The sequence below is a fragment of the Phacochoerus africanus genome, chromosome 1, assembly GCF_016906955.1.
Source record: "Phacochoerus africanus isolate WHEZ1 chromosome 1, ROS_Pafr_v1, whole genome shotgun sequence".
Taxonomy (NCBI): domain Eukaryota; kingdom Metazoa; phylum Chordata; class Mammalia; order Artiodactyla; family Suidae; genus Phacochoerus; species Phacochoerus africanus.
Window position 1 is genome coordinate 286932095 of NC_062544.1, and position 23581 is coordinate 286955675.

Genomic DNA, 23581 nt, shown 5'->3' on the forward strand with positions numbered 1-23581 from the left:
CTTCTCGGGACTCCCCGAGTTCTCCGTCCGTGTCTCCTCTCCCCACGCGATGCCTTGGTTGTTGGCATCGGTGTGAGGGCACCCGCAGCCCGACCTGTGTGTGGCCCAGGCGGACCCTGGAGATCGGGCCTCGTCCTCTGCTTGCCTCGCCTTTCTGCAGTGTGGCGCTGGCACCCTTCGGAACAAAAGAATTGCCCTTCTTCACATTACATTGTTCTTTCTCCAAGTGTGACAGGGAGGTTGCTGCTGGCAAATGGGACGCCCCGCCCTCTTCGGTAGTTTTTCACGGCACTGGCACTTCTAAGCTAAAAAGAGTATTTGATGATTCCAAGTGGTTAGTGTAAATAATTTTATTACACATGATGTCCTAACAGTTGTTATTTGAAAGAAAAAAAACCCATAAATTGGAAGAAGATGCTGATTTACTTCCTAGATAACCTCAGCAACACACTCCCAAGCTGCTGGCACCTGTCGGGCACTGCCCAGCTTCTCTAACCTGGGAATTGGGCAGACACTGCTGCTTGCTTCATGTGTGTGTCCGGGGGGGGGGGGGGGGGGGGGCACTTGCCTTTTATCATAGCAGCCGCCCCTCCTTGGGACCGTGACGTCGTGGAAAGAAAGGCAGCGCGTGCAGTGTTGAAGCGCACGGCCTCGGTGGGGGTCTGGGGCGTCTCGAGCGTCACAAATTTGAACTATCCTTGGGGCCCCTCTGTGGGTTTGCTGCCCTCAGGCCCCTGGAGACACAGTTGGGGAGCCCATGTGACTGGAGGGTTGGCCCGGCGCTAGGGTAGAGTCAGCTGGTGATTTGGAAGTGAAAAGCTCCCTTTGCATGGGACCTTGAGCTCATGTGCCTAAGTACCTAATTTACAAGAACGTCTAATGAAATTTGGTTTCTGCAGATGGAATTCAAGGGTCTGATTTTTTTTTTTTTTAAAGCACTGATGAATCTGAAATAATGGAGCACAGCAGACGTAACACAGGAGCCCGTGTCTCCCTAGCCAGGAAGTGACAGCGTGGTGGTCGGTCCCCATGGCAAGGTCGGGACGGCCTCCAAGCTGGTCGCCTTTCACTGAACATGCACTCGACTTACTGAAGAATTTTTTTGTCGAAAGCCCGTTGACAGAGTGTCTTTTCACGTGGATGGTGCCATTTGGTGCGTGTCCTCACGGGCTCTGGCTGCTCTGGCCCGTGGCCTCCTCCCTTCATCCGCCTTCCCGTCTGTCTGCCCTCCTCGGACCCCGCGTTCTGATCAGATCCTTCCTTTGTAACCTCTCTTCATGGAGATTTTAAATGTACTCACAGTATTTTGCTCTTAGAGAATATTTGGTTTTAAGTTTAAAATTGATGACCTTGGTGCTCGGAGATAACGAACCAGACTCGCATCCATGAGGACGCAGGTTCGATCCCTGGCCTCGCTCAGTGGGTGAAGGATCCGGCGTTGCCGTGAGCTGTGGTGGAAGCCGCAGATGAGGCTCGGATCCCGCCGTGCTCTGGCTGTGGGGGAGGCCGGCAGCTGGGAGCCTCCGTGTGCTGCGAGTGCGGCCCTGAAAAGACGGTTTTGCAGAAGATGCTCAGACACCTTGAATTCTGAAAACTTAGACTTCTTTTCATTTTTTAAAGTTTCGGTGAAGTCGAGTTGATTTACAAGGTTGTGGCAATCTCTGCTGAACAACCGCGTGATTCAGTTACACATGTGCCCATCCAGTAATCTGCAGATAACCTCTTTCAGATTCTTTTCCCACGCAGGGGATCACGCAACACCGGGCAGAGCTCCCTGCGCGTGGGCCAGTCCGTCCACAGACCACTTGGGCTTGCTGAGAAGTAAACTGCTGTGCACTCATTTATTCATCTAGTATTTGTTGATGCTGTAGCATCATCTGTTTGGAGTTTTGAATCCGGGACGTACATGTCCATCCACTAAGGAAGAAAGGAGGGGAGGAAGCTCCCTGGTCACGGAGGAGCCTCGTCTTTGCCGTGGTCCTTCTGAGTTGTGCTAGAGCCGCTGTATTTCCTCCAGGGCAACAGAAGGTGAACTCTGGCCAAACGAAGGCGTCCTCGGGTCGCCGAGTCGGCTTCCGCTGCGGCCTGCTTAGGACTGAGGGCTCGTCCACCGGGCGTTTGGGTGAAGCCTTGAAAGAAGGGACATCCGTGTAACTTTGCAGAGTGAGCCTGTAAACCTTAGAAGTGTGTCAGTAAAACAGGACTGTAGCTTTCTTATGAAGAGTGGACTCTAGAAGTGCCATTGCTGGGTCAGAAGGGGAGCCCTGTGGAAAAGCTGTACTCTCTTTGCCCTGGATGGGATTCGTCTGTTTAATTTTTGCCTGTCCGGCGGGCAGGGGAAAGCTCTCACAGTTTTTCCTCCGCTGTCGTGTTGCGCTTTAGTCTGTGTTCTCTGACTTCACCGTCTGCTGTGCGTGTACAGCTCTGCTTATGCGTAGCGTGTAGAGCTGTGCAGCCGTCACCGTAGTTCAGTTTTAGGACATCTCATCGTGCCTCGGCCTTGTTAGAAGGTTCTCTCTGCTTCTCCTCCAAGCACAGGCAGTCGCCAGTCTGCTTTCTGTCCCTATGAAGCGGCTATTTCTGGATGTTTTGTTGGAGTGAATCATGTATTACGCAGCCTTCTCTCTGGTTTCGTTCACTCCACGTTGGGTTTTTGGATTTGTTTTGCTTTTTGGCCTTGGCTTTGCCCACGTGGAAATCCCTGGGCCACAGCAGTGACAACACCAAGGCCTTAACAGCTAGGCCCCCAGGGAACTCCCCAGTGAGCCTTTTGTTGCTGAGTAGTATTCCGCTGTGTGGACGGACCACATCTGGTTTAATCCGTCTACCCGTGGATGGGCATTTGGACTGTTTCTGACCTTAGGCTGCTGTGATATGCTGCTGCTCTGCATTGCGGTGTGTGTCTGCGTGTGCACGTGTGTTTTCATTTGTCCAGGGAAGATCCTGAGCACATTGCTGTGTTGTATGATAAGCTTGTGCCTCACTTTTTAGGAAACTGCCAAAGTGATTTCCAGAGCGGCTACACTGCTTACCAGGCCCACCAGCAAGGCATGAGGGCTCGAGTTTCCCAATCTGATTTTGGTTTTAGTTTGCGTTTCTCTCCCGGGCAGTGATGTCCAGCCTGTTCTTAGCCATTTGTTTCTTCTTCATTCAAACGTGTGTTCACATCTTTTGCCCATTTTAAAATTAGGCTGTCAATGGCTTGTAAGCATTCTTTATGTTTTCTTGATATACCACCTTCTGTATCAGACGCATCATGTGCACGCATTTTCTCCTAGTCGCTGGTTGTCTTTTCGTTACTGTGTCTTTTGAAGCGTGAACATGTTTAATTTTGATCAGGTCCACGCACTGATTGTCTCCTCTGTGGGTTGTGCTTCTGGTGTCATACCCGAAACTCGTTGGCCGAGCCCGGGGTCCTCTCGTTTGGTTGGTCCTGACGCCGAGTGAGGTTCTTTTGTGGGTTTGTGGGCCTTGGGTCTCTTCCGAATCGCCCGTTCATCTGGGCATCGGTGTTTACTTTGACGTTTAGCAAGTGCGGCCCGAAACATGCCTGAAAGAAGCCTCGGAACAGCACTGGGAGAGCATGCGTTCTGTTGTTTGTATTTTGTGCCGCGCCTGGTTCTCTAGGGCCGCCGTAACAAACCGTCAGAAACTAAGTGGCTTAGAACAACAGGAGCTTATTCTGTCGCCGTTCTGGGACCAGCAGTTGAGAAGCAGAGTGTCCGCCGGGCTGGGCCTTCAGGAAGGGGCCTCCTGCCTCTTTGCAGCCGCCAGGAGTCCCGGCCTCCCCGACGTGCGGCCGCGTCGCGCCAGCCTCTGCCTGCTCCTCCCGCATGGTTTCCCTCTGTGCCTCGGCGGCCCTCACAAGAGACCCTCCCACGGGATCGAGGTCCCGCGCACGGGCCGTGGAACGGCCTCACTCGGGAGAGAGTGCAAAGACCCTTTTCCCGAGTGGGGCGCCTCTGCCGCCCCTGGGCTGTGGAGACGCGGACAGACCCCTTGGGCGTCCCGTTCAGCGCCGTCCTCCGGGATCTGCCTCCGCTCCCACCGCGCGTCTTTGCTCTGTGGCCCTTCCGTCCGGAGCCTTGTCCTCACTGTTCTCCGACCAAGGGGCAATTCCTTGGTGTCGGGAATTTTGTCGCTGGGACGTTGGCCCCGCGCGTGGTGATGTCTCGGGGGAGATGAGCTCGTTCGGCAGCCTCTCCCCGCCCCGGGACGGAAATGCTTCTCGGCGGCTTTCTGCACGTGCGGTACGGGGTGTTTCACCCCCGGTGTGGCTGGAGGCCCTTGTGTTCGAATGTTTAAAAAGCGAGCAGAGGAATCACGAAGACCCGACAACGCGTTTAGACCTGGGTTTCACCAGGGCGCGTTATGTGTTGGGAAACGCTTCCTATTTTTAACAGGCAAGTTTAGTACTGAGATGTTACGTACGCTTCCGAGCTGAAACTTTGGGCAGAACCTTGGAACGAACAATAACTCCTTGGAGGCAGTTTTTGCTACGTCTGTAGCCCGGCGTTGGTGGGCACTCTCAGTCTGGCTGGTCGGCTGGAAGGTTTCTGAGCACTGCGGTGGACGGTGGAGGCATCAGGTCGTCTCGAAGGTGCGGACCCGAGGGCCAGCGTCGCTCTGCCGGGTCCCTCGGGCTCTGTAGCAAAGCGAGGACCAGCAGCAAGCAGCTGACTCCACCTCCACCGTGGCTTCACAGGCGGTGGGGGCATCGGACTCTGCGCGCAGGAAGAGGGGAGTGTCCCCCAAGTCATCCCTCAGGGAAGGCCTCTGCCCCGGAGCTAAGTGACGTAACCATATGCTGTCCTTTAGTTCAGCAGCTGAAGACCTGGGTAGGCCCGTGTCCTAGACAACGGCAGTAGAACCTTTCTTGTTCTAAGGTGAAATTCACGCTCACGAGCTGGACAGCCGGCCCCATCATCCCATCTGCCGGGGGAGGGCCTGCCCTCTGGGACCCCGAGTTGTCTGGGGCCGAGCCCAAGGGAGCCGTGAGCGAGTGTGTCCTTGGCATCTGTTCCAGGTGATGCCAGAGGTGCCTGGGTACCCCTGTGAGCAAAGACCCAGCCCTCCGAGAGCCCATGCCCTAGCAAGAGGAGATGGACAGCGGGCTTCCCTAGTAAGTTCGAGAATGGGGTGGGTGATACATGATGCGAGCTGTGGGGAGAGGAGAAAAAGAGGAGGGAGAGGAATGGCATAACGTCTTTATTATGGACACTCGCAGGTGTTAAAAGAAAGAAGAATGGTATAGACAGAAACCCTGCGAACCTCTCACCCAGCCTCAGCGGGTGAGCCGATGGCCACACCCCGCATCCCCTCCAATCCTGTGTGATTCGGAAGCAGATCTCAGCCATCCCACACTTTACCAACAGACGTCTGCCCTTCCCCGCCCAGGCTCATGTACTGAGGCTCAGACCCCCAGTGGGGCTGGTGTCTGGAGGCAGGGCTGTCGGGGAGCTAATCCGGATTGGGTGGGTCCTGAGGGTGGGGGCCTCATGGGGGGGCGCCCTGGCCTTAGAGGAAGAGGGGCGATGGGGACCACATTCCACCCTCCCGCCCCCTCCACACACACACTCAGGGAGGGCCATGTGGGCACACAGCGAGACCTCTGCCAGTCAGGAGAGAGCCCTCACCTGGAACCACTCGGAGGCTCCCTGACCTTGGACTCCAGCTCCAAAACTAGGAGAAAAAAATCGTGTTGTTTGAGCCGACTTTGAAAAGAGAACCGGCAACACCTTTATCAATCTAAAAAAATAGTTCCTTTGTATCAAATATTCAGTGTCTACACTTCCAGCGTGTCTGAAATGTCTTTAAAAAAGTTCTTTGAATTATTTCGCATCAGATAAAGGTGGGGGTTCTTCATTCAGTTGGGTTTTTGCTGTGACATGCAGCGACTCAGTGCGGGGTCTCAGTTCTGAGGCCAGGGTGGAACCTAGGCCACGGCAGTGACGGGGCCGAACCCTAACTGTAGGCCGCCAGGAAGCTCCCCAAAGAAAGTTTTTGGGTAAGTGTTTCCAGTCTCTCTTCCAACATGGGTTTTTCCCTCCATCTCTCTCATTCCCTGCCCGCTGTGGGACAGCCCGGTGCTGTGTCTTACGGTCCCCTGCCTGGACTTTGCCAGCTGTGTCCTCTGTCCTGTTTCTGGCAAGGTGTTGGAGCCCGAGGCTGGGCCGGATCGGGTCGGGTTTTTCTGGCAAGACTGTTGCAGCACAGGTGGGGTGTCCTCCCTCGGCAGGTGCACCATGTCTGGGGTCCCTCTGTGATGTTAGCTGCTGTTGAGTCTCATCTTACTGTCTCTGTGGTCATTATCTGAAAGGTCTCTGAGTGTGTGTGTGTGTGTGTGTGTGTGTGTGTGTACACGTGCACATAGACATAGGTACCTGCACACATGGGTCTGTATTAGCCCGTCACCAGCCGTGCAGTTGGTAGAGGAAAGGCAGGCCCAATGCGTGGTTTTTCTCTCTCACATAACTTCTCAAAGAGAGTTGGTTCTCCGGTACCCTTCACTGGCCATCAGTTTGCTTTCTGATGTAAGTGTCACGGCGAAGCCGAGGAGTTAGGCTCTGTTTCCGTCCCTTGCAGTCGCCGCCCCCACTGCCCTGCACGTTCCGGCTTTGCCAGCTGGCGTCTGAGCTGTAGGGGCTTTGTAGGCCCTCTGCTCCTTCTCAGGTAGGATGCGAACGGTGCCCCGTTCCCTCGTTCCCTCCTGTAGGAAACCCTCCTCCGTGTTTGTTTCCCCGTCTTAGGTGGGGTGGCAGACCCCGCCCGCGTTCTGTTTTAGGGTTTGTGGGAGTGGAGCGCACTTGCGGGGCTGCGAGCCTTTCTGCTGGGCCGCGCGGTGAGTCAGGTACCCGGCCGCACACAGCCAATCTCTTTCCGATTCTTTCCCCCGGGATACCGGGTGGGAGGCTCTCTGCACGCACACCGTCCCCCTCGCCTTCCATCCCTCCTGCAGTCCCGAGGCCCCTCCTGTAGCCGCCCAGGGCTTAGCCCGTGGCCCCGGCAGGCAGTGCCGGTGAAGCGGTTCTGCCTGCACTGTGTCACCCAGCCCTGCGCTGAGTAGCCCGGCGTGCACCTCTGTCTTCTCGCTGTGCCCGGGTCCCCGTCTCTGCGGGTAGATCCCTGCAGGGGTCGCTGGCGCCATGGTGAGCACGTCGTTTCGCTAGATGTTTTCAAACCCGCCTTTGTGACCGTTCCCCTTTTGAAATTACCATCAAACCACCCTGAGAAAGTGGGTGATCTTTGAACAGACTTTGAGGAGGTGAAAGGCGAATCGAGGAAAGGGAGGTTTGGGAACCCTTTATCCAAAGCCTGGAGCAAGCGGGATCTCCTCTTGAACTGGCACATGCTGGGATGCAAACTGCCACTGCCATACTGTTTTTCCTTGGTTTATGAAAGGTAAACCGTCAAAGGCTGATTCTTGTGTTCTTATATTTAGGTGCGTTTATCAGATCTTTCTTTTTCTGTGAAACTGCAGGTTTTTGTTTTCATTTTTTTAGTATCTTTTCAGGGCTGCACCTGCAGCATATGGAGGTTCCCAGGCTGGGGGTCAAATCAGAGCTGTAGCCGCCGGCCTCCACCACAGCCACAGCAACGCGGGATCCAAGCTGCGTCTGTAACCTGCACCACAGCTCACGGCCATGCCGGATCCTTAACCCACTGGGCGAGGCCAGGGATTGAACCTGCGTCCTCATGGATACCAGTCGGTTCATAACCTGCTGAGCCACGACGGGCGCTCCGAGACTGCAGTTCTAAGCCTGGTGTGGTCTGCGAGCTGGAGAAGGTGTCACTTGTCCCCTGGTTAGAGTGTTCACTCAGGCCTCTGAACACTTGGCGTGGGTGCTTGATTGGCTTTCGTGGCAAAAAAAGACCACTTTGGGGCTTTCTCTCGTGCGAGTGGGCTCTGTATGGGTTGTGGTTCCTCTTCTGCAAACCCCCACGCAGGAAACTCCACCAGCACTCACACGTGACACTTTTTCCCTGTGGTCTAACCTTCAGGCTAGACCGGGTACCGGGAGTGAGGGAAGCAGAGTGGGGAGCAAGGGCCCCTTGCCCGTCCCAGCAGGGCTCGGGACGAAGGCGGCGTGGGCCAGGCCTCCTGTGAAAGCCAGTGGTGACACGGCAGGACGTCCTGAGTCGGGATCTGAGACCGCCGTCGTTGTGGAAGGCCCCTGCCGCAGAGGCTCTGTGACGCAGCATCCAGCTGGAGGTCACTGCCATCCTGTCGCTGCAGAAATCACTCTTCTTTAAACCTGGCCTCTGGTGCACAGCTGGGAGGGCTCCTGTGCCTTCCTTCTCTCGCTTCACCGTCCAGCAGAGGAGGGGCCGTCCTTCTGCCCAGAAATGGGGGTGGGGTGCCTCGTCATTTTAGGGCACAAGGAAAGCGAGAGAATTTCTGCTTAGAGAATCGGGGCGCCGTCTGGGTCTTTTTTGTTCCTTCTCGTTCACCCCCCTCCCCCGCCGCCCCCCCCGCCCCCAGGTGAAAGCCTGCCTGCGCAGACGCTCGGGGCCCGCTGGGGAGGCCGCCCCTTTCCATGATTGCACCCTGGATATTAGTTTTCCCATGGAAGAACCACCAGTTTGAAGCATTAGTTCAGTTTCATTTCCGCAGTGACATTATGCATGAATTATGGCAAATCCATTTTACACGTTACCAAAGTGACGTCCTAGTTTGTGACTTTGGACGTTTTTATTGTCCCCCTGGAAGTCTGTCCTGCCACAGCCTGTCGGGGAGGAATGCGTTCAGTGTGGCCTGAGGACGAGTGCGCGCATGTGTCGGGTTAAAGACGGCGACCACTTAACACTCCCGTTTCCAAGTAGGAATGAGCTGCCAGGTCGTGAAGTGTAGCCTTTTCTTGCTAGCAGCGTGCTTTTAAGTAAAAAAGGGCTGTTTCTTTAACGTTTTCCGTAAAGCAGATGTTAGGTAATTGATGTATTTCCTTTGGCTTTTTTTTCAAAAGTAAAAATCATAGTGTCCCTTCCTTGGGAGGGCTTGAGATGGCCTCTCGGTCCCAGCAGGGGAATCGCGGTGTGGAATGAGCCCAGCGCGGGCCCCTCTGTCGACAGCGGCGTGTCTTCCCGAGCCAGAACCCACCCCGTCTTTCCTGCCCGCAGTGCTGTGCAGCCCACGGAGCCCTAAAGGATAGAGCCACCCTTCGACTTAGGACACTGCTCGTTAGGCGGCTTAAGACGGCCGGCTGGTTAACAGGCACAGATTCTGCATGTCTTCAGCGATTGAAGTTAAAACAAGAGATGCATTTTATTAGAAAAGTTACTGATTCCTTTTGCTAAGGCGATACCTGAATGTGAAGCAAAATGGTACCGCATGAGAGCATCACATACTTAAAATGTTCATTTAAGATCTTTCTCCAGTGTACGTCTCCCCATCAAGATACTGATCTTGACAGGACACGGCATCAGGTACTTAGGAAGCCGAACCTCTTGTTTTGGCTTTCCAGCCAGTTGGTTGATTTAAAAGGGTGAACAGTGAAAGAAGATGTGTGGTGACCGCAGGCTGTTCACACGGATGTTTGCAACGAGACGCGCTCCTTTCCCGCCTTCATGGGCTTTCTGGGGGATGCGTATTTCTTGTGCGGAATGATTCCATTACTCTCTCCAGGCGGACGCACCCCGCCTGTACCTTCCTTGCCCCTTCCTACTGCCCTTTGGGCTCCTCCGCGCCCCCCCCCACCATGGGCATTGAGGCAGCAGGTGGGCGTGTGCCTGGGGCTCGCCGGCCCGGCCGGGAGCGCCTCCTCAGAGCTGGGCTGGCTCTCTGCTTCCTCGCATCCTGCCCTCACCTGAACGTTTTGTTTTTATCTGCCACTTTCCCACGGTGGTCAGTTCCTGGTCCTTTCATGCTGGGAGACCTCCGTGGTCTTGCACGTTTGCCTGTTGGTGATGGTGGCGTGCCAGGGACAGAAGTGTTCGCTCTGCTGGTGGAAGGCCTCCTGGAACCTGCATTTTCAGCCACGTGGTGTCCGTGCAGCCCCTGCGAGTTCCCTAGGAAACAACAGCATGAGGAGCAGCCTGGGTGGCAGCCGGGACTGTGGGGTCCAGAGTGGACAGCCCGGGTGCGGGTCCGCCCCGTGCTGCGGCTCGGGGGCTGCTGGGCCGGCTAGTGGGGATGGCCTCGCGCCCCGGCTTCCACGCAGGGGTGGCCCCCGGGGCCTCGGGCAGCTCTGAGGGCTCGGGGTGACCGTGGGCAGAGTGCTGAGGGGCACCGTGCTAAGTGAACGCACCGCCAACAGCTGGCCTCTGGCCTCCTGGCCCGCGCTGGCCGAGGGCAGCCCCTGCAGCCGGCAGGCCTCCTGACGGTCGGAGTGCGGGGTGATGGAGACGGGGCGGGCGGCACGGCCGGCGCTTCCCTTGCCCTCTTAAGTCTCTCGTACACTTGTCATAGTTGTGTCAGCATCTCGTAACAGGCGACATAGACCCCACGCCTTCAGGTAACACAGGTATTCTAGCGCTCTGCGGGTCAGGAGTCGACGTGGGCTGGAGCCACAGCCAGCCGTGGGCCGCGCCGACCCCTCCAGAGGCTCCAGGGAGACCAGTACCTGCCTTTGCCGGCTCCTCGGGGCGCCGGCGTCCTTGGCGGCCTCTGCCGCTCCATCGTCAGGGCCGCTGAGACGGTTCAGTCTTTCTCCTGGTGCTTCTCTTCGGTGGTGGCTCCTCTGCCTCCCTAGTCCCAGTTAAGCGGGCCTGTCCGGATAATCCAGGGTAATCTCTGTGTTTTAAAGAGCAGCTGATGGGCAGCCCCAGCTCCCCCTTGCCCGTCCTGTACCGTGTTCACAGGCCCCGGCGAGCAGGGATTTCTGAATGCCCTGACACGGGTCTGGGAAAAGCCATAGGAGGCAGAGATTCTTTAAGCAGGAAAACCCTGTCCTTGCCCACTGAGAGGTGGCTTTTCAGTTTAACTTTTTGTTTCCCCCGAGGCATAATGTATAGCTCTGGAGCGATCAGACCACATCTGGTAATTTACCTTTTCTGCAGACTGCTGAGTGCTGCATTCAGTGTTATGTCATAGTTGAATCCTGAGATCTTAAAAAAAATGATTGCATCAGCATTATGGGAACATCAGCCACAACAAACGTATGGCTTTTTAACATAGACACGGACATTTCCTTCTCAACTGGGAGCGTTCGTGTCTCTATTTTAGTTTAGACACCCCGTGTTCCCCAGCTGCAGACCGGGGGCTCCTGTGCAGCCTCCTCCCCAGTGGAACCTCCTGCAGGCTTTGGTCCAGAGGGGGGTTCTCAGCAGGGGGCTCTGCCTGCGTGTCTGTCTGCTGGAGGCCTGTCCATACGGAGCAGGACATCCCGGGGTCCTCGACTCTTCAGGCATCGGCGCAGTGCTCATGCTGTTGCAGCTGCAGTTGACTGTTGAGAATCGAAAATCTAGGAGTTCCCGTCGTGGCTCAGGGGAAACAAATCCAACTAGTATCCAGGAGGACGCAGGTTCGATCCCTGGCCTTGCTCAGTGGGTTAAGGATCTAGTGTCGTGAACTGAGGTGTAGGTCGCAGACTCAACTCGGATCCCACGTTGCTGTGACTGTGGTGCGGGCCAGCAGCTATAGTTCCAATTCGACCGCTAGCCTGGGAACCTCCATGTGCTGCAGGTGCAGCCCTCAAAAAGCTAAAAAAGGGCCTGCCCTTCATGGCTCAGTGGAAATGAATCTGACTAGCATTCATGAGGACGCAAGTTCGATCCCTGGCCTCGCTCAGTGGGTTAAAGATCTGGCGTTGCCGTGAGCTGTGGTGTAGGTCGCAGATACGGCTTGATGTTGCTATGGCTGCAGTGTAGGCCAGTGGCTACAGCTCCAATTTGACCTCTAGCTTGGGAACCTCCATATGCCACGGGTGTGGCCCTGAAAAAAAAATTTAAAAAATAAAAGACTGTTTAGCCTGGAGGTTTCTGTTTTTAGTTATAATTGACTTCTTTGAAAATTAGAGTTGTTTTGGAATTCTTCTTGTGGTGGAGCAAGTTAAGGATCTGGTGTTGTCACTGCAAGTGGCTTGGTTGTGGATTCGATCCCTGACCCCAGAACTTTCGCATGCTGTGGGCATGGCCAAAAAAAAGAAAGAAAAAAGAAAGGAAAATTAGAGTTGTTTCAGAAATAGCCAGCTTTTTTACCATCTTCTCGTTGGTAACCTGAAGTCTAAATGATGCATTTTTATCTATAGTTATTTATGTTTTGTTGGGTATGAATGTCTTTTCAAAGTTGGTAAAAGTTAACTACTTTATAATTGGGTCCCAGGTCCTTCTGTTTTTAAATTTTTCAGGGACTTCCCATTGTGGCCTCAGTGGCAACAAACCCAACTAGCATCCATAAGGACGCAGGTTTGATCCCTTGCCTCGCTCAGTGGTTAAGGATTTTGCGTTGCCACGGGCTGTGGTATAGGTTGCAGACACGGCTAGGATCAGGGGTGGCCGTGGCCGTGGTGGAGGCCAGCAGCTGTAGCTCCCATTCGAACCCTAGCCTGGGAACTTCCATATGCCACAGGTGTGGCCCTAAAAAGACAAAAAATTAGAAGAAATAAAAAATAAATAAAATTTTCAGAAAATATTAGCTGAGTTTTGTTGAACTATGACCCACTTGTGATTAAGTCACTAAAATCATCTTTTTGAATTCTTTCCCCATGCCGTGTTTCATGAGTTCTTATCTGCTTCTGGCGGAGGCGTTGAAGATTGCATGATTCATACATGACTACACGTGTCTAGAACCCTAGAGAACCGTCATAACTCGGGAATCAGCAAAGGTCTGCGTCAGCCGTCTGACCGCCGGGACCAGCAGGTCTCACCCCAGCCGGCAAAAATAAGGACACAGAAACTGGGGTGCTGCCCGCCTTTGGGGAGCGTCTGCGCTGGGCTTTGCGCAGCCTCCGGGCTCAGGCCCGGGCCGGGGCGGGTCCCAGAGGGTCGGGGTACTGTCCAGGCAGGGTGGCCGTCTCCCGCCTCAGGGCAAGGCCACGGTCCCCGGACGCTCCCCTTTACACTCGCCCGGCCCCGCCTCTGCGTGCGCCCCGACTCACCCAGCCTCCTGTCCCCGTGTCCCCAGCAGGTGACGAGACGCGCACACACGCACACACAGAGACCCGCGTGCATGGGATTGTGCTTCGCCTTGTCCTCATTGGTTGTCTTGATCCGTCTCCCTCCCGCAACAACAAAAAGACGTCCTAGTTGTTGCACCATGAATCCGAGTTGACTCGAAGCCCCTCCGGAGCCAGAGAAGAGACGGCAGTTTTCTGAGCAGGGTTCTCGCCGCTGGGACGCATCCGTCTCCAACCCTCGTTTTTGCCTCTGGGCGCTGTTTTCTGACGGCTGCGTCCTGCCTGGGCTTTCTTCTCGTGCCCACAGCTCGGGGATCGTGGGACCCCGGCCTCCCGGCCTCAGGACCGCGTGGCTCTGCTGCGGGGGGGGGGGGGGGGTTGCGCGCCTCGGGGGGCGGCGGAGTGTGCCCCGTCCCCGCCGCCTCTCCCCTCCGCCGAGGCCGAATCCTTTCGGGGTTTGGCACCGCGCTCTTGGCCGCCTCTCTCTCTCCGGCTCCGGCCGTAGCCGACTTCGCAGACCTGTGTGTGTCCCCGTGTGCAGTGGGAGGGTTCGGGAGGAGGAGTGTCCCTGATGGCTGCTGCGTATTTTGAGACAATCCTGGTGACTTTTCCTCGGTTCGCCTTCAGCCCGTGAATGGGTGAGAAGAACTTGGCCCTCAAGCCTAAGTTGGGGGACCGCCTTCCCTTCCTCGGGCCGGCAGAGCCAACCCCCGCAGTCGGGCCTTCAGCCGCAGAAACGTGGCTGCTCACGGTCCTGGCGACTGGAAGGCCTCCCTCCTCGTCGGGGCCAGCCGGCCTCGTGCTCTGTCCTGGGTGCTCTTCCCAGCCCGCTGTGTGTCCGTGTGGGCCCTTCTTAGAGGGACACCCGTTAGATTGGCTCAGGGCCTGTTCCAAAGCCCTCGTTCTAACGTAATCACCCTTTTCAAGACCTAATCTCTAAACCCAGTGCCACTCAGGTGACGGGGGTTAGGGCTTCAACCGTGCATCTTGCGGAGACACGTTCAGCGCACGGCAGGCGCTGCGATCAAATGGTCGTCTCTTGAGTTCCCAGTTCTTGTCTGGTGGCGTCTTTGTCCTTGACAGAGATGCTAATTGACCTATAACCTTTAAAGTGAAATTTAGGGCACCGATGAAAGATTTATTTCATGATAAGCAAAAGCGTTGCTCTGATCTCGGTGCAGGCGAGCGTTTTATCTTATGACAGGCTTTCCTGTGGGAGACTCTGGGAGGCGGCATGGAGCACACCCTTGGCTCTGTGCCCACGGGCTGGCTGTGCCTTCGGGGGAGCCTCCACTGCGGGGACTGCGTGCGTGTGTGTGTGTGTGTGTGTGTGTGTGTGTGTGTGTCTGTGTGTAGTGACAGAGCAGGGCACTCGCAGGCGGCTGCCCGAATGTCTGCCGAGCAGAGTGGTGACTTTTCGTGTTAATCTCGGAAACTTTTAAAGAGGCAGCAGGAGTTGGCACCCAAAGACAGGAAATCTGAAGCTAATTGAAGGTTTTCTTATGTTACCTATCTTCAAGACAACTACCAAATAAACGAACAGGATGAATTAAAACATAAAAGCTAGGGAGTTCCGTCGTGGTGCAGCCTAAATCTGACTCGTATCCAGGAGGATGCAGGTTCGGTCCCTGGCCTCGCTCAGTGGGTTAAGGATCCGGCGTTGCTGTGAGCTGTGGTGTAGGTCGCAGACACGGCTCGGATCCCATGTTGCTGTGGCTGTGGTGTAGGCTGGCAGCTACAGCTCCGATTCGACCCCTCCTAGCCTGGGAACCTTCGTATGCTGCGGGTACAGCCCTAAAAAGGCAAAAAAAAAAAAAAAAAGCCATAAAAGTTGTTTTTATGTCCACAATCCATTATTAATAGTAACCTTTACAAAGGATTTACTTTGTGTCGGGCCTTGTTCGAGGCTCACCACAGCCCTGGTGGGAGCCATTCTTATTTTCCCATTTCGCACATGGTCCGGGCGGCACAGGAAGGGTGAGCTTGTTGAGCGGGTAGATAGCGGAGCTCAGAGGGACCCAGGCGGTCAGGCTTTCAGCATCCGTGTCCGCTCGCCGTGGCCGCTGCCTCTCCGGTAATCAGCGCACCAGCCCAGAAATGTCCTTACTCTCACCAGTGACTTGACATTGTTATGTCCTTTGAGGGAGGTTTTTTGGCTTTGTTTTGGTTTGTCTTTTTAGGCTCATGATGGCAAAATAAGCAAATTAATGGCCTATATCAATTCCCAATGACTTCTGTAGGATCCATATAAAAGCAGTTTGGAAAATGGCTTTGCTTAAAGTTGGAGGATCCTGAGAATAAGAATTTGAGTCATCTAGGGACTTCCCATTGTGGCTCAGCGGTAACTAACCCACCTAGTATCCACGAGGACATGGATTCAATCCCTGGCCTCATTCAGTGGGTTAAGGCTCCGGTGCTGCCAAGAGCTGTAGGTCACAGACATGGCTTGGATCTGGTATTGCTGTGGCTGTGGGGCAGGCCGGCAGCTGGAGCTCCGATTCAGCCACCAGCCTGGGAACCTCCATGTGCCGCAGGTACGGCCCTAAAGAGACAAAAAAAAAAAAAAAAAGGAATTTGAGTCATCTATACGAAAAGTTTCTCTTGAAGCTTACGTTTATGGTTATACTATCATTTTATGAGAGTGATTGGAGTTTTCAGTTCTGTTCGAGCTAGGCCAGAGAGCTGGCAGCTGAGCATGCAAAGCCAGACACAGCGGATTCCCCACTCGTACCTGGCACCAGCCAGCCTGTGCTCAGAAGGCGGGGACCTGTCAGATCCCCTCCTGGTCTGCCAGGCAGGCTCGCGTGTGTCCTCGCGCTCACCGTGGGGCCTGCGGAGGGCAGGTGCGTCCCGAGTCCTGGGCGCCAAGTGCAGAGAGCCCTCCTTCCCTGGGCTCCTGCTGGCGCTGGGATGCCCGTGGCGCTGTCTCGGAGGAGAAACGGCATTCGTGGGCCAGGCCTCCTGTTCTGCGTGGCGTCTCGCAGCTCTTCCGTCCAGGTTGAAGGTGGCCGTTGGGCAGAGCAGGAGCGAGGCTGGCTGGAGCCGAGCCAGCCCTGTCCCTCCCTGGCGGTCAGCCTCCCCTCGCCGGCCCTCGCCCCCCCTTGTGGGGAAAGCCACACCCCCCCACCCCACCCCCCCGAGAGGCAGAGCGGGGGGGGGGGGGGGGGTCAGGGCCCAGGGCGGGGCCAGCGCGGGGCGTTCTCGCGACCGCGGATGCAGAGATAGGAAGCGAGCTTGTCTTGCGCTGTCGTTCACTAACGCGTGAAACTGTCTAAAAACTCTAATTTAATCCGGCAGAGCCCGTTTTCCCTGTCCTTGCCTAAAATGCCATTTCTCTTCCTGCCGCAGGTGCTGGCGATCCGAATTTATTTACCTCTGTTTACCCGACGCTTTCCCAGCAGCTGCCGCGGGAGCCGATGGAGTGGAGGAGGTGCGGCGGGCCCCGGGCGCGGGCGGGCGGGCGGCCCCGCGGGTCTGTGGGCCTTCTGCTCCGAGGAGCGGCACGTGGGTTGTCTGAGTCCACGGCCCCTTTTCTAGGGACGGCCCCCAATCCTCCTAAAGCGGCCACGCTCGGGTTGCTCTTGCTGAGACCTCTCTCGGCCCTGAGCTCCTGGGCCCTCGCCCTCAGCACGGGACAGTGACAGAGCCGGGCGGCTGAGACCCCGGGAGCGAGACCAGGGGGACCCCCCCTTTGCCCTGCTGTTGGTGGTTGCTCCCCGAGTGACTCGCTCCCGGGAGACAGCTGACTGAATCACCTCACTGGAAAAGCACTTTCTGTGAGATGGGATGCTACGCGTAGAGAATGCTTGGATTTTGACGTGTTAACACGAGGAATCTGCCTTTAGCCAAGGAATGTGAGCGATGTGCTCTTGTTCACGTTCGTGTCCTGCTGATTCTTGCTACATCGTTCCTTTCTCACCACCGGTTTGTACCCTGCTAAGTGAAGCGAACATTCTGGATGCCTCACCCAGGCTCTCTGTTGACTCCAGTCTCCTTTTTGTGCGCGACTGAGGTGTCACAAGAAGGTCCGTGATTGCTGGCATGTGACCCGGAGGGCACAGGACGCCCTGCAGCAAGGGGCGGGGTCTGCAACGGCTCTCCAGCAAGTGTCCGCTCCCGAAACAGCAGGGAGGGGAAGGGCGCGAGAGGGGGTGATGAGGGGAAACGAAATAGGGGCACGGAATGTACGCTCTTCTCCTCACCTGCTTGAGAACCGGATGAGAAACAGGACTGGAAGGGCCTAGCTGCAGGCACGGGCCCGGCCGCCTCTGGGGGGACAGAGGACGGAGCCGAAGGGGAGCAGAGCTGAGCCCCCGTGTCTGCAGGGGTGGCTCCCTGTGGAGCAGCACGTCCTGACGCGTGCCAGGGCCAGGACCTCGGTGGGCGAGGCAGGCCCAGGCGGAGCGAGGTGGCTGAAGGGACAGGCGGAGCCCCAGTGCCGTTACTGAAGTACTATCATTAAAGTGCGTATGTACGATTTTGATAAAAATTTAAAATTAATTGGTTAGATCTTGGAAAGAAAACATTTAGGCAGAACCTTGACAAGACGCCATGAAGTTTAAAGCTGAGAGCTGGAGAAGGAAGGCAGGAAAGGAGATCTGAGCCATGGAGGCTGCATCCAGAAGTTTCCGTGCCCTGGGAGGGGCCGTTCGAGAGGACGGTGTGGCGCATGGAGGACCTGGCATCAAGGTTTGCCCACGGGCCGTTCAGGGACTGTGGGGGCTGCTGAGTGTCAAGCCCGCAAACAAGAAGCTGTGCCCCGAAACAGAGAGGAAGGAGAAATGGACGTTGCAGTCTCCAGCAGCGTGTCAAGTGCAGCATGACACACAGCGTTTGAGAGGGGTCCTCTCAGAGCCCTCGAGTCCTGTCCCTTCACACTCAGACAGGGGACAGCCTCAGCCGCCCGGCCTGCGGAACACGGGCGCCCAGAGGTCTTGCTGCTCTCAGGCCAGGGGTGCGGGCGGCAGGGCCCGGGGCGGCGGGGCCCAGCCTCCCCTGGCCGCACTGCCGCTCTTCCAGCCTCACCGCCGCCGCCGCCCGCAGGGAGCTGGGGGACGGGCCGTGGCCGAAAGCGCTTCCAGACGTGTGTGATCAGAAACCCAAATAGTAAAGGGTGCACCTCAGCCAGAAGGAAGGTGAACCCCGAGTTCACAGGACGAAGGAAGCAGCTGCCAGCACACAAGTCGAATAGCTATTTTGCTACAGTTACCGTGTCAGTGCTTTTAAAAAGTCAAAAAGCTCAAGTTTCAGACGTGTAGAAGAGAGCGGAGGAGAAGGTGTGTCTCCTGTCTTGTTGAGGGAGCAGTGGGCGTCTACGCAGCCTTCGAAAGGGAAATTCCAGAACTACCATGGAAGCAGCCGCAGTAGAGAAAGAGACGGTTCAGCTTTCACCCAGGAGAGGCCAAGAGCGGAGAGAGAAAACGTGCTGAGTCTCCCAAAGTACGGAAAACCACAGACAGCCTGAAATAGAAAATCCGTACGTTCCGCGTAATGACAGTAACTCTGGTGGTTTTAACTTAGGGGTCGCGGGCTTCTGCGGTTAGGTGAACACTAGAGACCCCAGCCGTGGAGGCTTCAACGAGACCCAGCTGCTGGAGGCGGGCGGGAGAGGTGTGGGCAGAGACACCTGGAGCACAGGCTGTGCTTAGAGGGATGGCGGAATAGCGGGTGTCCCCTGCTGGCCACAGCGTAGACTGTATGTAGCTTGCGGGGTTCCTCTGTGGGCTCTTTGTTCCCGGCATCGGAAGAAGGGGGGCGGTGGCGCCCACTATTTCATTTATGCAGCGCAAACAAAAGCCTCTTCTTCTCACCACAGTTCTCCTCTTGGGGTGGTACAGGTTGTCACAAGAGTGTTAGAGCAGTTGAAAGCTCTGACAACTGCCGGCCGCACGCCTGACGTTTGGGAAACTCTTTTCTTCTGCCGGAGTGGCTTAGACTCAGCAACACCCCTTGTTCTCAGAAGCCGGGTTGTTGCCCGTGGCCCTGGCTGGGCGGATGTTTCTGTGTGTCGTGGCCTCTGCTGAAAGGTTCACGGGGAGGGAGCTCTGCCACGTGCATGTCGGCGGGGTTAAAGCAAATCGTAGAAGCTTTTCAGATGGACCACGGGGTCGGTAGTTCAAGGTTAACTTCGTCTCCGTGCTTCTGAGCTCGTAGCTAGGACTGCATGGGTGTGTGTTTCTCCTTGTCTTTCGGCTGACCACTGCTTGTGCTTCTCGCTCACTTGTTAAACGTTGTTTTTCTAGGTCCTATGGCCGGGCTCCAAAGATGATTCACCTAGAATCCAACTTTGTTCAGTTCAAAGAGGAGCTGCTGCCCAAAGAAGGGAACAAAGCCCTGCTCACGTTCCCCTTCCTCCACATTTACTGGACGGAGTGCTGTGTAAGTGTTCCTTGGCGGGCGAGGTGAGGCGGCACAGCCTGCACCGGGGTTAAGGAGTCACAGGGTGGGCTCTGCTCACACAGCTCTGCTTCCCGTTCCCTTGTTCACATAAAACCTGTTGATAGTCTCTACCCCCTTCCTCAGCCAAGCAGAGGGCCTTGCTGCCGCGGGCGCCTGCTCTGGCCCAGGCGGTGCCCGCGTGCCAGTCCCACGCACAGCCTTCCCTCCTGCATTTCCACTTCTTGCGGGCCGTCTCACGGGGCAGTGGGCTCTGGGTCTTTGGGATGCCTCTTCTCAGTTGTGTTTCCACAACACCCTGAGCTCCCCATCACGGCCCTTTCTCTGCTGCAGGACCGTTGTCTGTCTCTTGCTGGTTTGCAGGCTCCCTGAAGGCAGGGAACTGCCTCCTTCCTCCCTGTCGTACCTGGCACAGCAGGCGGGCACTCTGTGCCACCCGCCGAGGGAGGGGACGAGACTCTGTGGGCGCCTTGTGCTTGGCAGTTCTATGTTCGTGAACCCATTCTTAACATGCACACGTAGGCAGTTCTGTGGATCATTTCTTCGGGCCTCATCTGACTGAAATAAAACAAGCATTTGACAGTGTGCAGGATACATAAATCATTACGTCCTGTGGCATTCTAACCTGAACCTGAGGATGCGGTCGTTTTTGTCATTTTAACGAGCAGGGAGGGAAGCTCAGGCCTGGTCTCCCCTTGGCCCCAGCCCCTTTTGCCTTGGCTGACGTGGCTCTGCAGCCTTGCCCGGTGCAGTCCCGTGCGCCTGGCTTCCTCCGCCGGAGCAGGTGCAACCACACGTGTGAGCTGTCCGCCAGGGGAGCTCGCTAGAGCCTCGGCACCCAGGGTTTTATCGGCCCGTCAGTCACACGGGCAGCCCCTGCCCTGCGCCTCGCAGAACTAGACTCCTGGGGTGGAGCAGGTGTTAGCTCAGCCACATTGTGCAGCTCGTGCCCAGGGGGCCAGTCCTGTCCCCCAGGAATGGAGCCCCTCCCAACCCAGATTGGGCTGAGCCCCAGGGAAGATCCTTCCAGAACCGGTCGTCTTCGCCAAGAGTTGCCAGCACCGCTTCCCCGGCTGTCAGTCCCTGCTCTCCTCTAGGGAGCCGGGTGGCCTCTGTTTTATTTAGTGCTTTGTGGTCAGTTTTCCTTTCTCATTTTGATGTTCTGGTTGTCCCACGTTTGGCCAGTGAGAGTCCTTTCAGGCTGGCTCCTGTGTCCTTTTGAACATTTTCTAAGCTCCCAGGGGCCCAAGTCTGGGGTCTGGCCCCTTTGCCGCCCTGGGGCTGGAACCAGGTGTTTTTCCACGGAGCCCCAGTTCCCTGGCACTTGGCAGTGTCTCTGCTTCCACGGCTTTTTTCTCCGTGGCTGAGGAGGGCGAGTCTGAGAAGTCGGAGTTGACGCCGATGGCCCTGATTTTGGCCTGCCCTCCCCCCCCGCCCCCAGGGCTCTTTCTTCCCCTGTTCCGGTATCCATCTCCCAGGCTCCGGCAGCATCAGCACGGTCCCTTACGGGTCACTTACCTGCGCGGTCTCGCCCCTGCCGCTGCTGGGCCGCCACTCGGGGTTCAGTCTGTTTGCATTCGTGCGCCCACATTCCTACCCCAGGGGACTGTTCTCTCTGGTCAGTCTCTTCAGCGTTTGCCTAGTTGCTGGGCCATGTTTATTTTTGCATAGGGACGTCAGTAGCAAATTACTTTTCTAAGTATTTTCCTTATTTGTTGCTCTTGTCACTGGGCTGTTCTCCCATGACCTCGTCTAGGTAGTTAATTTTCGTGTATGTGGAGCCTGTTGGTTTTTGTTTGGCTGCGCCTGTGGACGTTCCTGGGCCAGGGATCGAACTTGAGCCACACCAGCAGTGACAATGCCAGATCCTTAACCACCAAGCCACCAGGGAACTCTAGTTGTTGTTGTTGTTTTTTCACGTTACCCTTGCTGAATTCTTAGATTGCTTGAGTTAGCTGGTTTGGTTTTGTTTTTTGGTTTTAGAAAAGGCCACACCGGCGGCATATGGCGATTCCCGGCTAGTGGTCAGAATAGGAGCTACAGCTGCCGGCCTACGCCACAGCCACCCGGGATCCGAGCCTCGTCTGCGACCTGCATCCCAGCTCAGGGGAACGCCAGATCCTTGACCCACTGAGCGAGGCCAGGGATGGAACCCACATCCTCGTGGGTACGAGGTGGACTCACCTCCGCCGACCCACGATGGGAACTCCCTCTTTTGAGTTCGTTTTATCGTTGGTCCCCTGGGCCCCAGAGTGTCGGGTTTCCAGACACCCTGCTACGTCCCTCTGGAGAGAGCCTTAGTGCTTCCTTCCCATCCTGAGGCCTCACGTTGCTTTTCTTGTTCTGGGACATTGCTAGGTAGTTGTGGGCACGGCGGGATCTTTGCCTTGTTCTGACCTCAGTGCCCGTGCCTGCGGTGTCTCTCCTTTAAGTAGGGTGCGAGCCGTGGGACTGGGGGTAGAGTTAGGTGAGCGTGTAAAGGAGCTTCCGTCCCTTCCTCTGTTCCTGGGCTTTTTTTTAGGAATACACAGTGAATTCTGATAAAGGCTTTCTCCTTCTGGTGGAGATAATCGTATGATTTTTCTCCCACTTAGATCGGTTGCTGTTTCGACGTGCGCTAATGGGTTTCTTCTTATCAAGCCATACTTGCGTCCCTGCTGTGTCCTCCTTGGGCAGAGCATGATTGCTCTAACGTGGGATTGGCGTCTGCTCGCCTTACTTGGGATTGTCTGCATCTGTGTTCACAAGTGATCGGTCCCTTGCTTTTTTGTGTTGTCTTTATCAGGCTCAAGTATCAGTGTTGTGCCTGATTCCTGCAAGGAGCGTGGAAGCTCTGTCTTCCGTGTCCGAAGCAATTAACGCAGCGCTGGTGCTGCCCGCTCCCGAGGGCCTGACGGGGGTCTCCTGGGGGGTCGTCTGCGCCCGGTGTTGTCCTGTGGCCGGTTCCCTTCCGTGGGACTTGGTCTGTTTCAGCCATTTGTCAGTTTTGAGAAACTGTATTTTTCTTAGAATTACACATTTCAGTTAAGTTTTAAAATTTCTTTTTGTCGAAGTGTGTGAAGCGGGTCTTTTTTCAGCGTTTAAAGTAGGCTCTCTGGCAACAATTACTTCCCCGCCGCTGTTTCTTCTTTGCGTGTGTGTGTGTTTTGTCCCTTTTGCCTTGGTTGAGTTAGCTAGTTTGAGTCTTTACTCTCCCAGAGAACCCGGATTTTATTTACTGCTCTGACACACTCTCTGTGTGTTTCTCCCTCGTTAATTAATTTCTGCTTTCGTTTTTACAGTTGCCTTCCTCCTGTTTTCTTACCGTTTACTTTGTTCCTTTCTCGGTTCTTTTCGAGTCAGGAATATATGTTCATTCTTAAACTTTTAGTGCTCTGGGTCTTTCAAGACACGAATTTACATATAGCCTAGGGTCGAATTATTATTTTCCAGAAGTTCTCCATTTTCTGTTTTTATTGCCCCTTCCACTCTATGGTTTGACAGCAAGTTTTTTAATCCTGAGAAGGAAATTTAAACATTTTTTCCCTTTGACGTATCTACTTTTATTGCATTGCGATCGGAGTGGTAGTCGTAATAGTTCTGCTTTATGAACCTTCTTTTCCTCTGTGACCTCAGGAAGTTTTCGTGGGTGTTTCCCGTGTGCTCGAGAACGTGTTTTCTCTGTTTTCGGATTGTCCTGTTTGGTGTGTGGCGTGAGAGCTGTCTTCCTGATGGTGTCGTTGAGGTCATTTCTGTTTTGTTTCGTCCACTTGATCTGTTTTTAACTCTCAGAGGGCCGTTGAAGTCTTCTGTTATTAGGGTGTTTCTACTTTTCTTGCATCGTCTACAGTTTGTTTTCTGTAGGTAGTTGATGTATTGTTTAGTGCACAGATACTAATTCCTATTATAATTTTTATGGAGTGAGATGTATCCTTAAAAACATGGTTTCTGGAGTTCCCGTCGTGGCGCAGTGGTTAACGAACCCAACTAGGAACCATGAGGTTGCGGGTTCGATCCCTTGCCCTTGCTCAGTGGGTTAAGGATCCGGCGTTGCCGTGAGCTGTGGTGTAGGTCATAGACGCGGCTCGGATCCCGCGTTGCTGTGGCTCTGGCGTAGGCCGGTGGCTACAGCTCCGATTCGACCCCTAGCCTGG

The 23581-nt window shown here is 55.5% G+C and overlaps 1 protein-coding gene across 6 annotated transcripts in view; it reads left to right on the forward strand.

Annotated features, from left to right (window-relative positions):
• TRAPPC10 (trafficking protein particle complex subunit 10) overlaps nucleotides 1-23581 on the forward strand; it is a 77110-nt gene that overhangs the window by 5971 nt on the left and 47558 nt on the right. For all 6 annotated transcript variants that reach the window (XM_047797573.1, XM_047797621.1, XM_047797583.1 and 3 more), the window contains exons 2-3: nucleotides 16401-16482; nucleotides 19295-19430. In XM_047797573.1, the coding sequence (XP_047653529.1) occupies nucleotides 16401-16482; nucleotides 19295-19430 (218 nt within the window). The remainder of the gene's footprint in view (nucleotides 1-16400; nucleotides 16483-19294; nucleotides 19431-23581) is intronic.